Below are 15346 nucleotides of genomic sequence, written 5' to 3'. Positions count from 1 at the left end.
CTACTTCACCTTTGGGGCTGCGCCGGCGAGCTCTTCGCCTCCTACGCAGTCCCAATCCCTTGCCGCAAGGTCCACGTCGTCGGTGAGGGAGGCTCCCTGGGCCGACGCCACGGGCACCCTCGCCAGCGCGTCCCTTGACTCGGCTTCTCGGGACTGCGCTCCCCGCCGAGGGGAGCTTCGGCACGGTGCGCGATTGCGTCGCCGCAGTTGGGAGCCCCGTCAGCCCGCCTACCTCCGTGGCATTCACCGTGGCAGCAGCGCCATGGTACGGGGCGAGTTAGGTTGGATACGGCCAAGTAATCTGCTAATCATTGAGATAAGAGGGGGTTTCTGCTAATTGACGTTTAAGTGGCCGGTTAGAATTCCCACCTTTGGTCTGTGCCGTTCTTTGTAGATCTAATGGCTCACACTGCAAGTTTTCAGATTTTCACTGAAAATCAGTTTTCACTCGATACTTCGCCAAAAGCGATACCCTTCAGCATTTGCAGTTTTGCACGCCTGCGTCCTAAAAAAACAACTGTGCGCCTGCAGCGCCGAATCCTTCGCCCAACGAGCTCGCCTCATCGTCGGTCCGGCCGGGCTGCCTCACCGCCGTGACACCGGAGCTCGCCGCGGATCGCCCCCAACCCCCCCTTGGAACTCACCGCGCGCCACCCCCAAGTCCCCCTACCCCAAGAATCCCAAAGAATCGCGCTCCCACTTCTGCTCTCCCTCGCCTAGTTGACTCCGTCACGAGGGCTTCTTGCGGCGGCGCGAGGTGAGCCCATCCATCCGGCGGTAGATATTCTTGCAGCACATCTTCTCCGGTGTGCCGTCTGCACCCGCTCCCTTCCCTGGACGTCAGCTGAACTCTGCAGCTTGGGCGCAGGCAACCTGTTCGACGAAATGTCCAGGAGGCTGAACGAGGTGGGGAGCACGGCGGCCGTCGGCGAGCACCGCATCGGGGACCTCCCGGACGACCTGCTGACGTACCTGATGTCGTTCCTGCCCTCGCGCGACTCCGTGCGCACGTGCGTGCTCGCCCGGCGCTGGCGCTCGCTCTGGAGGTCCGTGCCCGCCCTGCGCCTCGAGGACGGCCCGCGGGGCGACGGCGGGCCCAGGAGCAAGTTCGTCGACGAGCTGCTGCTGCGCCGCCACCCAACACCTCTGAACCTATGTGACATCTGTTCCGAATACAACACGTTTCACTGCGAGGAGGCGTTCACACGCATCAAGCCGTGGCTCCGGTACGCCTTCTCGCATGACGTTCGGACGCTGCGAGTTGTTGCTGGTTCGTTGACAACCAACCTGGTCCTCGTCTCGTCGCACCTGAAGAGGGTAGAGCTTTGTTTCATGCAGTTCAAAGGCTCTGTGAATTTCAGGGGCTGTCGGGTGCTAGATGTGTTGGAGATGAAAGGCTGTAACATCCTTGCGAGCATCTTGTGCCAGTCAGTACGACATCTTACCATCAAAGGGGGGTGTTTTGACGATAAAACCCGCCGTTGTATTTCTGCCCCAAATCTCATCAGCTTGAAACTAGCTCCATGCCAGGGTCTGACTCCGTTGCTTGATAGCATGCCATCGCTGGTAACAGCATCTGTTGAATCCTTTGATCAGCAGTATCATTACTGTTTTGATGTACCATGTGAAGGATGCGATAGGCAAGCAAGATTTCCTGTGGTTTTGGAAGGCTTGTCTGCTGCTACAAATCTGGAGTTAACAACTGATGATCAGGTATGCTCCCATTTTTGCTAATTCCTTTGTCTTTTTTTAAATGAGCTAGTCTTTTATGTTTGTATCCAGATATCTGTCAGTACAAGCATATTGAACAAGCTCATTATGTGCATTGTTGTTTTCACCGTTTCACATGTTTGAATCTTGATGTTTCTATGTACTTGTCTGGCAATATGCATACCTCTACTTGATACTTTAGCCATATGTATACTATTAGAACATGTAGGATTGAGATTAATTTGTGAGCAATATTTCTGAGTAGACCAGAAACTGGCAAAGTACAACTTCGGATATAAATCTCATTATCTGGTAACACTTAATTAACTTAATTTCTATGAAAAATAAGAACCACCAGAAAGTTTCCAAAGCATGTACTCTCTCCGTCCCATAATGTAGGACGTTTTTGACACTACACTAGAGTCAAAAAAACGTCTTACATTATGGGACGGAGGGAGTACTTCTGTATCTCAAAAAGCATCATGTACTTGTTTTGTTTTTAACCCCCTTCATTTTGTCCAGTTGTCTATTTTCAGAATGGATTTGAAATGGTGCCCCATGTTTAGCAAGCTCAAATGCTTGTTGCTGAACAAATGGTGTGTGGCTGATCATTTCACTGGATTGGTTTACTTCCTCCAGCACTCACCAATTCTAGAGACGCTGACACTTCTGCTTGATTTTCAAACTCACGAGGTATATATTCTCAAAGTTTGATAGGTTTTTTCTTTGAAGTCACCATGTACCTCCTGCTGACTTCAGGAAAATATTTCTGTTTGCTACAGAAATGGCATGTGATGGAAACATATGGAATCTATGACCCAAAGGAACAATCACCACTATCGAAGCATCTCAAGGTAGTCAAAATCATACGCAGCTCAACAAAGGAAGATGTTATAGTTGACCGTATCCTAAAGATCCTCTGTGCCCATGGAGTGCCTTCCGAGCAAATTGACATCCAATAGAACTTTCTTCTGCTGTTCGACTGTAAGTAACCAAACCAGTCTTCATGATTATGTCTTTCATAGTCAGCATATGTATGTACATAGTGTGCTCGGATATGTATAGTTCCGACCGACCTAGTTTGAAGCAGCATTCCGTACTAGTTTTTCACCATTTCTACACCCACCATAATAGTATGCATTTCAATCCGTGGCACTGGCACCACAATGTCATAATAATAGAAAGTATGAAGTAAGGATCAAATGTTTGATTGGTCAAACTAGCAGATGCGAACTAAAGGCAGGCAGCACCGAAGGCAGGAAGACTTTGCAAGTGTCTATCCATTTCGTCTTCGTAATAGGATTGGTTTGGGGCAGTTTTAGCGAGTTGCTATTTTGTTGCCTGTAGATCGAGTAAATGGTCAATTGCTACGCTACCCTATGAACTAACAAAGTTAAACCTTGTGTTGAGTTTCATGTTAATAGCAAACTATCCTTCCAATATTCCCATGACTAGATCAAGTGGCATGCTGGTCCAATGACCTTCCAATCAGTGAATAACCTCTCATAGTCTCATACAGTTTCCTCTGCATCTATCTACTGCTTCTTCCAACCTGGGTTCTCATGTTCTCATTGTTTCCTCTGTTTTCTGTTCAGGCTTCCATTTTGAGCTGGCTCTGTGTCCCTGGATCGCACCAGGAAGGAAGTTGCTGCGTTTTTGTCTACCACACCACCCCAGGATGCGCCTCCCCGTGTCCTGTTCATATATATGACCTTACATGTAAACAGCTGTATGTATGTCTTGCTTGGATGCAGTCAGAGCACGTTGTTATAGTGTCTGTCACCGTGGTCCTCCTCGCGCGCTTTATGCTCATTTCCTCAACTCAGCGGCAGGCCTGAACTGCCAAGATGATGTTTCAGAGACCCTGTCTAGTGTTGGTTGTTCCAGGATCGCGCTGGTTGATTCCAGAACTATAAATTCTGTCTTGTGGCTAGGATCGGTTTCCAGATGTATGTGTATACTAAACTAAAACCACACCCTAAAAATACAGACAGGCACCCCTGTCGAAGTTGCTTGAACCAAAGGATGAAGATGTTTCTCTTTGTCGCGCTGCTGCTGAGATTTGCACTTTATATTTGCTGTTTTTTAGGGTGTAAATACTAAATGGAAGCAGGTATAGGTCTCTGGTTACCAGAATTACGATTGAATTCATGGATATGATGTAGGTCTCCGGTTACCAGACTTGGGGACAAATATTTTGAATCTATTTCTTTTGCAAGCGATCCTGCTAGTCAATCACAGACAGTATGGTGACCCAGAGTGTATGCTATGCTGATCACAAAATTCGATCCTCTGGATGTATTCCCTTTATTTTGCTGCACACAGTTTCAATCAAGTGCCAAGAGCTACCTAACAATTCATTGGTCCAAGGTACGCTGAAAACATGGACTTGAGAATCTATGTAGTATTTAGACTGGTGGAGGGAATATTTATTCTAGAGAGGTTGTTTATGCCTACTCAGCAAACATCATATGACTGCTATTCAGTCAAATGGAGTTATCAATTCGTTAGTTCACGATAATCATACTGTATTTTTACTCACTATGCCTGCAATGTTTTTGATTGTCCGCTTTTTACTCATTCCAGCATCTGTGTCTGAAAAATATCAAAGGAAACAACGCCACTATCACGTAGTACAAGGACATGTGTTTCATAGGGGAAGAATTGCCGCTCTGGCAATACCGGTCTTTTTCGACGCTGCCTAGATCTCTGTAACCCTGTCTGCTTCAAGGCCTGCGCTGTATAACAACTGGTGGCCAATGTTAACAGGTTCGAAACTTTTGTTTACAATTGACAAACCTTTATTCCGTACTTGGTTTCAGATGTAAATGAACCATGGCATTTTGTGCAGTTCTCACGTAAGTACCTCGTACTAGCGATGCCACTCATACTTTTCCGATTTTTTTTTGAAACTATGATGATTTTTATAGCAAATTCGGAAACTATACACCCTAATGGAGAAAAATCAAAAGTATCACCCCGTCGGCCTTCTGTTGGCCGAAAAGGGACTTTTCGGCCTCCTGTTGGCCGAAGAGGGACTTTTCGCCCAACCGTTGGCCAAAAAGGACTTTTCGGCCAAGCGTTGGTCAAAAAGTACTTTTCGGCCAACAGTTGGCCAAAGAGTCTCTCTTCGGCCAACACCTGCTCTACTGTTTAAAAAAAATTCATATCAAATAGGATTTTTAGTATTTTAATTTGATTCTTTTTGCATTAGATTAGAAATTTTATGAAGTTTATATAGATATCAAGTTTGACTAGATTTGAAAGTTTGAATTTTATTTTTTCATGAATTTGCTCAAATAACTAGATTGCCTATAATTTGAGTTAGGAGTATTTTTTAAGATGATTCTTTTTGCTACTGGTTCTTTGTGAATTTGTTTATCAGTAGTAATTAATTGGCGAATTTTATAATTATTTAAAATTAGGTTTTTATGAAAACAGTTTTGTTTTAGTGTTTGTTAGGTTTTATGCTATTTCTTTTAATTTTAATTGCTTTAAATTTTTTTCTTTAGTTTTTTGACATATTCTTTTTGTTTCTGTTTAGTTATCAGTAGCTATTTTATTTGTAGTATTTTTTTGTATTTTATTTCTTTTATCCTACTAGAAAACTTGTTTTGAGCTTCATAGGAGTTTATATTTAAAAGTGCCTTGTAAATCCTGTACAACCATTGCCGTTTTATACATGAAAAAATACTTTCCCGCAATCTTTTTTCCTCCATTTTCTTTGCCGCCATTTTATTTCCCGCCATTCTCTCCCGCCACACTAAGGAGTGCTGCATCGACAGAGGATGACGATAATGCCTTCATGTGGAGTGTGAAACACTGTGTGAGAGAAGTCATAAGTGTGAAACACTCTCCGATGATGATGACGAAGCTGCAAACACTTATGACTTCTCTCAGACAGTGTTTCACACTCCACCAGCAGCACCGACGCAGGAGACACAGACCGTGTCAGACGATGTTATCTATGATCGTGGACACCATGAGGCTCGTTTTATAAGTTGAGAAGCGAAGATGGCGAGAAAGAAGATGGCGGGAAAGAAAATGGAGGGAGAGAATGGCGGGAAATAAAATGGCAGGAGAAAATGAAGGGAGAGAATGACGTAAAAACCTAATTTTAAATAACCCTAAAATTCACTAATTAATTATTACTGATAAACAAAGTCACAAAGAACCAGTAGCAAAAAGAATCATCTAAAAAGAATACTCCTAGCTCAAATTATAGGCAATCTAGTGATTTGAGAAAATTCATGAAAATTCAAATTCAAACTTCCAAATCTAGTCAAACTTGATATCTACAGAAACTATTTCTAATCTAATGCAAAAAGAATCAAATTAAAATACTAAAAATCCTATTTTATATGAATTTTCTAAAAAGTAGAGCAGGTGTTGGCCGAAGAGGGACTCTTTGGCCAACTGTTGGCCGAAAAGTACTTTTTGGCCAACCGTTGGCTGAAAAGTACTTTTTGGCCAACTGTTGGCCGAAAAGTCCCTCTTCGGCCAACAAGAGGCCGAAAAGTCTCTTTTCGGCCAACAAGAGACCGACGGGGTGATACTTTTGATTTTTCTTCATTAGGATGTATAGTTTCCGAATTTGCTATAAAAATCATCATAGTTTCAAAAAAAAAATCTACTTTTCCTGGGCTCCGATTCTCCATCGATCATGTCGAATGAGGGTGATGGGTAAGTGACGAACCTTCCGTGCCTCAACTGGTAGCCAGTACTGTTGCTTCGTTATGAATCATGCTTGTGAAAATTAATAACTCCCTCTGTCTCATAATATAATGTTCCATAATATAAGACGTTTTTTAACACTAGTGTAGTGTCAAAAAATGTCTTATATTATGGGACGGAGGGAGTAAATCATAACAATTTTTACTCAAAAAGATATGCGTTACGTATGGTACTTGTATTGTTTTCTAACAAAAGTTCTTACACCATATCTAGATTTCAAACGGTGGCTAGTATGTTGTGGACCATCTGTGATGAACAAATCTTCCTTCCTGACATTCTCAAATTCTTCTTCTAACATGGTAAAGTTGCCAATTTTTTTATGTGATTTCGCCCCTGGATGCAGGTGGGTGAACTTCACCAAGTTCCTGACGGGTGCGTCGATCATGCGTAGCGTCGCCATCATGTCGATCCTGAAGCATGCTGTCGTCATTGGGTGGGGCTCACTGGCGATGGAGATGTTTTCCTTGGCCATCATTGGGTTGTAAGCTACAAAATTTAGTTACTCAAGTTTTTCATGTTTCGATTGTTTACACAATTTAATTTATGCATTGCACTTCCCAGTTGAGAGCAAGCATTCTCCTCGCCCTCGGTTTAGTTCAGGGTTTCCGTGCATCCCAGCGCTTTCATTTTTCTCGATTTGTTTCAAGCTTTTCTGCATGGTCTTGGAGTCGGAGTTCCTCATGGGACGTCCATGCGATTATGTGAATGTCTACACCTTCACCCATATTTCTAAGGAAAAAGATATATACTGGAACAAATTAATCATCCGATTTCCTCCTCCGATGTCTACATGATAGAACCCGTCGTCATGACACGAGAGCATGCGCGACCACCAAGGCCAGCAGCAGCGACGACGCGGGCCATCGGCGTGCCGGGACGGTGGCGGCGCTGATGATCTGCACCGGGAAGAGGCAGGTCTTGGTGGAGGCGTTCTTGTCGGAGATCTTGGCGAGGCCGTCGAAGTCGCAGGCGCGCACGTCCTGGTCCTGCATCTGGAAGTACATGTTGAATGCGTAGGAGATATTGCTCATCTCGTCGAGCCCGTTGCAGGAGCAGCCGTAGCCCAGCGCCGTGCAGTCGCCGCTGGCGCAGGCGTACTGGATGTTCCCCCCCAGCTTGTCCATGTCCTCGTCCTTGGCGGCCTCGTCGTCGAACACGCACCACTGCTTGGGCAGGTACTCCACGCCGGACACGGCGGCGAGCCGCCTGTCGTTCCCTTGCCCCGACAGGTCCATGCTGAACTTGGGCTTGCCGTCGTAGGTGAGGATGCCCCAGTGGCGCTCGAAGTTGCCCGGCGCGATGCTCTTCATGTCCTCGTCGAAGAGGCCGAAGAGGTAGACCTCCATCTTGCCCGGCCGGAGGTGGGTGCCCTCGTTCTTGGCCAGCTTCTTGAGGAGGCCGTCATAGAAGCGTCGCGCGAGCTTGGCGTTGGCGTTCTTGTTGCCGTCGGTGGGCCAGCCGATCTCGCCGACGACGACCTTGAGGCTGGGCACGCCGGCCTTCTTGAGCGCGCTCACCAGCGTGTCGTAGTTGGCGTCGAACACGTTGGAGTAGCTGACGCCGCCGTTGTCCTGGATGCTGCGGCCGCCGTCGAAGAAGGCGAACTCGAAGGGGAAGTTGTCGCTCTGGTAGAGGCTGAGGAAGGGGTAGATGTTGACGACGAAGGGCGCGCCGTGGTCGTGCATGAACTTGACCATGTCGGTCATGACGTCGTCGATGTCGGGCCGGAACTTGCCCTCGGAGGGCTTGTCGCCGACGTAGACGTCGGCGTTGAGCGGCACGGTGGCCTTGACCTTGTCGCCGATCCCGGCCTCGTCCAGCGCCTTCTGGATGTTCTTGAGCGCCGGCACAGTGTTCTCCATGAAGCTGCCGTTGTAGCTCTTGAGGAAGGGCTCGTTCCCCACGGCCACGTAGCGGAGCTTGAGCCTGTCCCCGTAGCTGGTGGCGTTCTCCGCCACCCAGTCCTCGGCGTTGCCGTAGCTGGTCATCGCCTCCAGCATGTCGTTGGGGATGCCGAGCATGACCTCGATGCCGGAGTCGAGCAGCGCGCCGACGGGCCAGGGGTCCGCGTCGAACAGCTTCACCTTCATGATCCCGTTGGCCTTGAGCATCTTGACCACCTCGGAGGGGTCCAGCTGGTGCGTGCACTGCGATCCCCAGTTCACGCCGAGGTCCACGGCGGAGCTCGCCGGGGACACGCCCACGGCGAGTAGCAGCGCGGCCACGCCGGCCAGCAGCCGCAGGAGCGGAGCCATGCCGGGGTGATCGATTCCTTGTTTTGGTACGTTGGGATTTGGTGGTGCTCGTGGTCTGCCTGTGGCCCTCCTCCTCGCGGGGCTGTGCAAAGCAGAGGAGAGGAGAGGAGAGGAGAGGAAAATGGCGGGGAAAGCGGTTGGAATTCTACCAATTTCTCCTTCATGCACACATGCATCATGCATGTAACTTATTTATTCGCTGCACTTGCAACTTCAAACATTTTACGAGTTGATTAATCCAAACTGGTGCAAGTATATTGATCAATCTCTACTTTGCCACCTACATTGTCAGGAAGTAAAAAAATCAGAAAAAAAAACTGAGTTAGTGCGGCCACTCTTCATATATGTTATATTCAAATCAATATTGCTAAGTCCTAGTCGACTGAGACTTCGATGCTATATTCGTTTAATCTTGCATTGCATGAAGACCCATGCATTTTTTTCTTTTTAGTTTTTCAGTTTTTCTTCTTATATACTATGGCACTTGACTGAGACTTGGTTAAGTCTTGATTGAGACCTAGCCACAGCCTATGCAAATAATCTTTTTCGTTTCTTCCTAGGGTTGATTGAAGACGAGTCCAGGGCAAAGAGAAACATTGGAGCTAATGATGATTATCAACATTTTGTTTCCAGGGGTAGTCATTCGTTTTCTAAGTGAGCATAAAAACCTTACCATCTCAATTTTGTCAAAGAACGTTAGCAATTTGTGGTGTGGACAGTATTGCAGTTTAAGGACCGTCTACCATCACATAATGAATAAGAGTTACCAATTGAATGTTTGTGTATGTGCCATTTATTTACCGTTTTTGTAATTGTTTGTAAGAGAGAGAAAATGTATGGATCAGCAGCCGCGCCAAGGAGCACCCTAGCCTCTAAATTTTCGAAATATAAAGGTAAAATCTAGTTAGCGGAGGATGCCTCATTGTGATTCACGGCAGCTTTTGGAATTTAATTGGATACATCATTTATTTGTGGGATTAAGACAAAAGGTATTAATCTGACTTCCACGCACTTCGAGTTAATCTGACGAGCGCCAAATTTGGATGGGTATTAACCACCAAAAGGAATGAGTTGTTGATGTAAGACCTCCTGTGATTTTTTTCTTCCTCTCCTTGCCAATCTTGTTCCTGCTATCCTCTTCGTCCATCATCGTCCTGATGTCCTCCTCCACCTTCCTCCCATGGTCCCATGTCCATGCTATTGGAGATGCAAGGGCACAACACTTTCGTCCTCCTCTCGTCCGCCATGCCTCACGTTGGTGCCACCATCAGCCAAATAACCCGACGGTGCTCGAGGAAATCCGAAGATCAATGACCAATCGATAGGTTATGTCCCGGCCATACAACACTGACCCCACCACGCTCCTAGGGTGACAGGGGTCACTTGCAACCCTGCTGGGCATGTTGTAAGCATCAACCTCCAATCTACAGAGCTTGTGGTCTACCTACCTCCAAGCACCTCCAGCCTCCAATATCCGCAGAGCATCAAACTTATGAAGAACTCCCTCTCTCGTCCACTCCCTTCCATGGCAGGTCCAGCCTACAACACGTCAACCTCGACGAAAAATACTTTGGCTCAACTGCCCAGCACTTCTTCACATGCCTGGAAAACGTTGTCCACATCTCCCTTTGGAACAATATATCAAACATGTCATCCAGAGGCTGGACGTTGTCCTACAAATACCTCTAATGGCCTGATCCCGGGCACATTGTAATGACAGGGAGCCACACATGTATGGGCTAAAGTGGGATTGACATAATTGAACTAATAACCTAGTGTATGCTTTTGAGGGGAGGGGACCAAGGCCCCCACCCCCACCTCGTCTTTTTCTCGTAGGATCCCATATTAAACATAATTCACAGAGATCTCAAACATAACTTGATCCCATATTAAAGATTTTTTTTTGAGGAATCCATATTGAATATATTATAACAAGCGGCCCACAAATTCGGTTGATTTTCCATCTTCCCAAAGTTCCCAAGCCTGAGCAAATAGAATCACTGATGAAGTTGCTATATTTTATATTGGACTAATGAAAGTTTGTGGATTCAAAATAATTACATAGTTTATAAGGTTGGAGAAGATGGTGACTTGCAATGAGCCGATCTTCAAACTTATGATCTCCAACAGAAAGACCCTGAAGCTATAGATGTCCGCTTTACGGATAATTCACCTTCCACCACATATTCATGCGACATGTAATTTGTTGTCTCAGTTGTTTCAACAAAAATTGGAGAAAGAAATTGAGTTAAACTACACCATGAAAACCATAGAGAAAGGGTTCCATAAGTAGTTACCTACAATGTCCAATCGAAACTTCTCTTGACCCAATGACCTGTTGATCTAGGTTCCATCGTAGCCAAAAGGGACTAACTAGCAAGAAAAATTGCAATCCCTTCCGCGTAATAGTGCACCTACACGCCTTCATCTTTCTTTTTTGACTGCAATACCTAGAGCTAACTATTGACATTTTGGGCTATCCGATAAAAAGAACGCTTGTAAGGAGTGAAGGAAATATGCCCTAGAGGCAATAATAAAGTTATTATTTATTTCCTTATTTCATGATAAATGTTTATCATTCATGCTAGAATTGTATTAACCGGAAACATAATACATGTGTGAATACATAGACAAACAGAGTGTCACTAGTATGCCTCTACTTAACTAGCTCGTTAATCAAAAATGGTTATGTTTCCTAACCATAGACAAAGAGTTGTTATTTGATTAACGGGATCACATCATTAGGAGAATGATGTGATTGACTTGACCCATTCCGTTAGCTTAGCCTCGATCGTTTAGTATGTTGCTATTGCTTTCTTCATGACTTATACATGTTCCTATGACTATGAGATTATGCAACTCCCATTTACCGGAGGAACACTTTGTGTGCTACCAAACGTCACAACGTAACTGGGTGATTATAAAGGAGCTCTACAGGTGTCTCCAAAGGTACATGTTGGGTTGGCGTATTTCGAGATTATGATTTGTCACTCCGATTGTCGGAGAGGTATCTATGGGCCCTCTCGGTAATGCACATCACATAAGCCTTGCAAGCATTACAACTAATGAGTTAGTTGCGAGATGATGTATTACGGAATGAGTAAAGAGACTTGCCGGTAACGAGATTGAACTAGGTATTGAGATACCGACGATCAAATCTCGGGCAAGTAACATACCGATGACAAAGGGAACAACGTATGTTGTTATGCGGTCTGACCGATAAAGATCTTCGTAGAATATGTAGGAGCCAATATGAGCATCCAGGTTCCGCTATTGGTTATTGACCGGAGACGTGTCTCGTTATGTCTACATTGTTCTCGAACCCGTAGGGTCCGCACGCTTAAGGTTTCGATGACAGTTATATTATGAGTTTATGAGTTTTGATGTACCGAAGGATTTCGGAGTCCCGGATGAGATCGGGGACATGACGAGGAGTCTCGAAATGGTCGAGACGTAAAGATCGATATATTGGACGACTATATTCGGACATCGGAAAGGTTCCGAGTGGTTCGGGTATTTTTCGGAGTACCGGGGAGTTACGGGAATACGGGGGAAGAAGTATATGGGCCTTATTGGGCTTTAGGGGAGAGGGAGAGGCAGGCCGCGCGCCCCCCCAAGGCCTAGTCCGAATTGGACTAGGGGGAGGGGCTGCGCCCCCTCCTTCCTTTTCTTCCCTCTTCCCCTTCCTAGTCTCCTACTCCTACTACATGGAAGGACTCCTAGTTGGACTAGGAAAAGGAAATCCTACTTCCGGTGGGAGTAGGACTCCCCTAGGGCGCGCCATAGAGAGGGCCGGCCCTCCCCTCCTCCACTCCTTTATATACGGGGGCAGGGGGCACCCCATAGACACACAAGTTGATCCTCGTGATCGTTTTCTTAGCCGTGTGCGGTGCCTCCTTCCATCATAATCCTCGATAATATTGTAGTGGTGCTTAGGCGAAGCCCTGCGACAGTTGAACATCAAGATCGTCACCACACCGTCGTGCTGACGGAACTCTTCCCCGACACTTTGCTGGATCGGAGTCCGGGGATCGTCATCGAGCTGAATGTGTGCTAGAACTCGGAGGTGTCGTACGTTCGGTGCTTGGATCGGTCGGATCGGGAAGACGTACGACTACTTCCTCTACGTTGTGTCAACACTTCCGTTGCCGGTCTACGAGGGTACGTAGACAACACTCTCCCCTCTCGTTGCTATGCATCAACATGATCTTGCGTATGCGTAGAATTGTTTTTGAAATTACTACGTTCCCCAACAAGGAGTCCTATTGAAACCAAAAAATATAGGCCCGCTTGCCATCCACACTAGAATAGATAGAGTTTTCCAAAGAAACCTGCTAGTGGAGGAAGGCATGTTCCTCAAGTTTTTAGCTCGCTAAATGATACAGTCCTCGCTGATGGATTTTGTATATTGCATGTGGTTCCATTTTTTTCTCTTAATAAGACTTCTGGATGACGAATTATCTCTATGAATTACCTTGAAACTTTAATATTGGCGAAGATACATAAATCCTCTCGCGACCCCCTATATTATTTTGAATCTAGTTGGCAAATCAAACTATGATTTTTGGTGCAACATCTTGAAATGTCAACAAGCATTAGTTTGTTATAAATAATATCAATTGCCAATCTAAGAAGTTCAAGTGATAAGCGAACATAACATACAAAAAGGAAGGCACAAGTTGTTGTTAGGTAAGTATTCATATATGATAAGCTTATCCATTCATGAATGCAAGGACGACGAATTCTAACACGACTCTGGTGCTACAATTTGGCAATAAAATTTACTTCATTTGTAAGCTCCTCGTTACCTTGTTCATAATCATCACTGATCCTTTTGATAGTAATTACATCTTCATTCTCATTTATACCTTTTTAGGCCTTGTCAGAACCTCATTTTCCATGCACAGTAGAATCAGAGAATTTTCCATGCATTGGATAATAAAAATATTTTGAGGAATGTAACGACAACACTAATAAAACATCTCGTTAGCCACTGATATTCAATCACCATATTTTTATCAGCATGCATTCCGTGTTTTGTTTTTAATGAAAATGAAACATGACAACAGGGTGAAAGAGGGATGAAATTCAAAGTTCAGCCCTTCAGGGGACTATTCGGCTAGGTGACTTTGTAGTTTGAAAACCAAATTTTTATCATGATTTTTTTGTCCATGCATCTCTAGTACAACTTTGAAAGTAATTTGTGGAATTATTTGGAAAACATTCCTTAATCCCAACTCAAATGAATGCTTAAGTTTAATCCCCATCAAAGCTCGATATAATTTAGTTTTCATGACAATAATCTGTTTTCTGGCAATGACATATAAAGAGCTTGGCTTATGTTTTGTGTTGATGTTCTTCGGTGGTTATACTTTGATTACAGAAAAACCTACATATATTATAAACCGTTTGTGTCCTCTATGGCAGGTGTCTGTTTGACTTGTAGATGCTAGAATAACTACTATCCATGTGTTCTGCCTCATTGTCGCCACAATTTCCACTTGACCAAAGAAGAACTCAATATGTCTGGTCTGTAGAAAGGCATGGCCCGAGTTGAGTGGTGATGATCAATCCATCCATGCTATCTCCCGTGAACAATCAAGCCAAAGTCACTCTTGCCACTATGCATGTCTATCGGCTAGATTTTATAGTATTTTTTGCAAGGAAAACTCTCGATTTATTCATCAAACATCATGACAATACAAAGAACAGAAGAAGTAATGGAAATTACTCCTTCTGTTCTTTATATAAGGTGTATTTGTTTTCTGATAAAATTCTACAATGTAAGGAACATTTCTTCCAATTTCTCGTAATTCCTTTTTTAGCCCTCAAAAAAACAAGTATCTCTCTCCTGATTGCATATATCACTTCCTTTCCTGACCTAATTGATTTACTTGTCGCTAACCAACAAATTAGCGAAGGACAATTTCATCCTAAATTTTATAAAATTTGGTGCCTTGGTCACCATGTCAAAAAAATACACCTTACATAAAGGAACAAAGTAAGTACATCAGTGTTCATAGACCACTTGATGACGACTACAAACACATGAGCAAGTCAAAGGCACGTCGACGTCATCACCCTTCCCTCACTAGTATTCCTAGTTGCTCTAACATGGGGAGACAACGAGTGAATGTGGCGCTATAATATAACCCGTGTCCAATTAGGCATGTTGTAAGCATAAACCTCCAATCTGCAGGCCTTTTGGGTTGCCTATCTCCAAGCATCTCCAGTGTCCAATATCTCAAGAACATCAACATTAGGAACAACTCGCTCTTGGGTCCACTCCCTTCCTTTCATGGCATGTCTATCCTCCAGCACTCAATCTCGATGAAAACTACTTTGCCCAGGACTTCTTCACATGCCTGGAAAATGTTGCCCACATCTCCCTCTACAATGATGTACAAAAAACGTCATCCGGAGACTGAATGCTGCCCAAAGACTTTTGCTTCCTCGGTGCGAAAGCCACAACACCTCGATCGTATCACTTTCATCCCCCTCGGTAGCATACTGAAGTTCCCGGGCTCGATGAAAAGCCCATGGATGCTCGGTTTGTCCTACAATCCCAAGCACATTTTATACATATGAGCTAAACTGGGAGTGACACAATTCAATGAATAATCTAGTATATGCTTTTTTTGGGGGGG

The 15346-nt window shown here is 44.9% G+C and overlaps 2 protein-coding genes across 3 annotated transcripts; one reads left to right on the top strand and one right to left on the bottom strand.

Annotated features, from left to right (window-relative positions):
- The first annotated feature begins 493 nt into the window (after positions 1–493).
- On the top strand, positions 494–3733 carry LOC119318572 (F-box/LRR-repeat protein At3g26922-like). Of its 2 annotated transcripts, none has more exons than XR_005154165.1 (5): positions 494–757; positions 869–1713; positions 2247–2403; positions 2493–2694; positions 3306–3733. XR_005154165.1 is itself a non-coding variant. In XM_037593151.1 (5 exons), exons 2-4 carry the CDS (start codon positions 886–888, stop codon positions 2670–2672), a joined length of 1179 nt encoding a protein of 392 aa, XP_037449048.1. In that variant the 5' UTR covers positions 494–757; positions 869–885; the 3' UTR covers positions 2673–2694; positions 3306–3733. The 2 variants fall into 2 exon arrangements, 1 of the variants encoding a protein (XP_037449048.1); XM_037593151.1 differs by having other exon boundaries at positions 2233–2403.
- A 3517-nt stretch (positions 3734–7250) lies between these two features.
- Positions 7251–8700, bottom strand: LOC119314710 (glucan endo-1,3-beta-glucosidase 8-like). The gene has a single exon (XM_037589408.1). It carries the CDS (start codon positions 8697–8699, stop codon positions 7251–7253), a length of 1449 nt encoding a protein of 482 aa, XP_037445305.1. The 5' UTR covers position 8700.
- Between the last annotated feature and the right edge of the window lie 6646 nt (positions 8701–15346).

This window comes from Triticum dicoccoides, chromosome 6A (genome assembly GCF_002162155.2).
Source record: "Triticum dicoccoides isolate Atlit2015 ecotype Zavitan chromosome 6A, WEW_v2.0, whole genome shotgun sequence".
NCBI lineage: Eukaryota > Viridiplantae > Streptophyta > Magnoliopsida > Poales > Poaceae > Triticum > Triticum dicoccoides.
Note: the sequence above shows the minus strand (reverse complement) of the source record. Positions and strands in the feature narration are given on the sequence as shown.

Excerpts from the sequence above, each read along its gene's own strand:
- LOC119314710 (XM_037589408.1), bottom strand. The coding sequence starts at position 8,699 with ATGGCTCCGCTCCTGCGGCTGCTGGCCGGCGTGGCCGCGCTGCTACTC.
- LOC119318572 (XM_037593151.1), top strand. The coding sequence starts at position 886 with ATGTCCAGGAGGCTGAACGAGGTGGGGAGCACGGCGGCCGTCGGCGAG. Across the intron at positions 1,714-2,232 it reads AGTTAACAACTGATGATCAG|TTGTCTATTTTCAGAATGGA; the intron begins GTATGCTCCCAT and ends CATTTTGTCCAG. Across the intron at positions 2,404-2,492 it reads TTGATTTTCAAACTCACGAG|AAATGGCATGTGATGGAAAC; the intron begins GTATATATTCTC and ends TGTTTGCTACAG.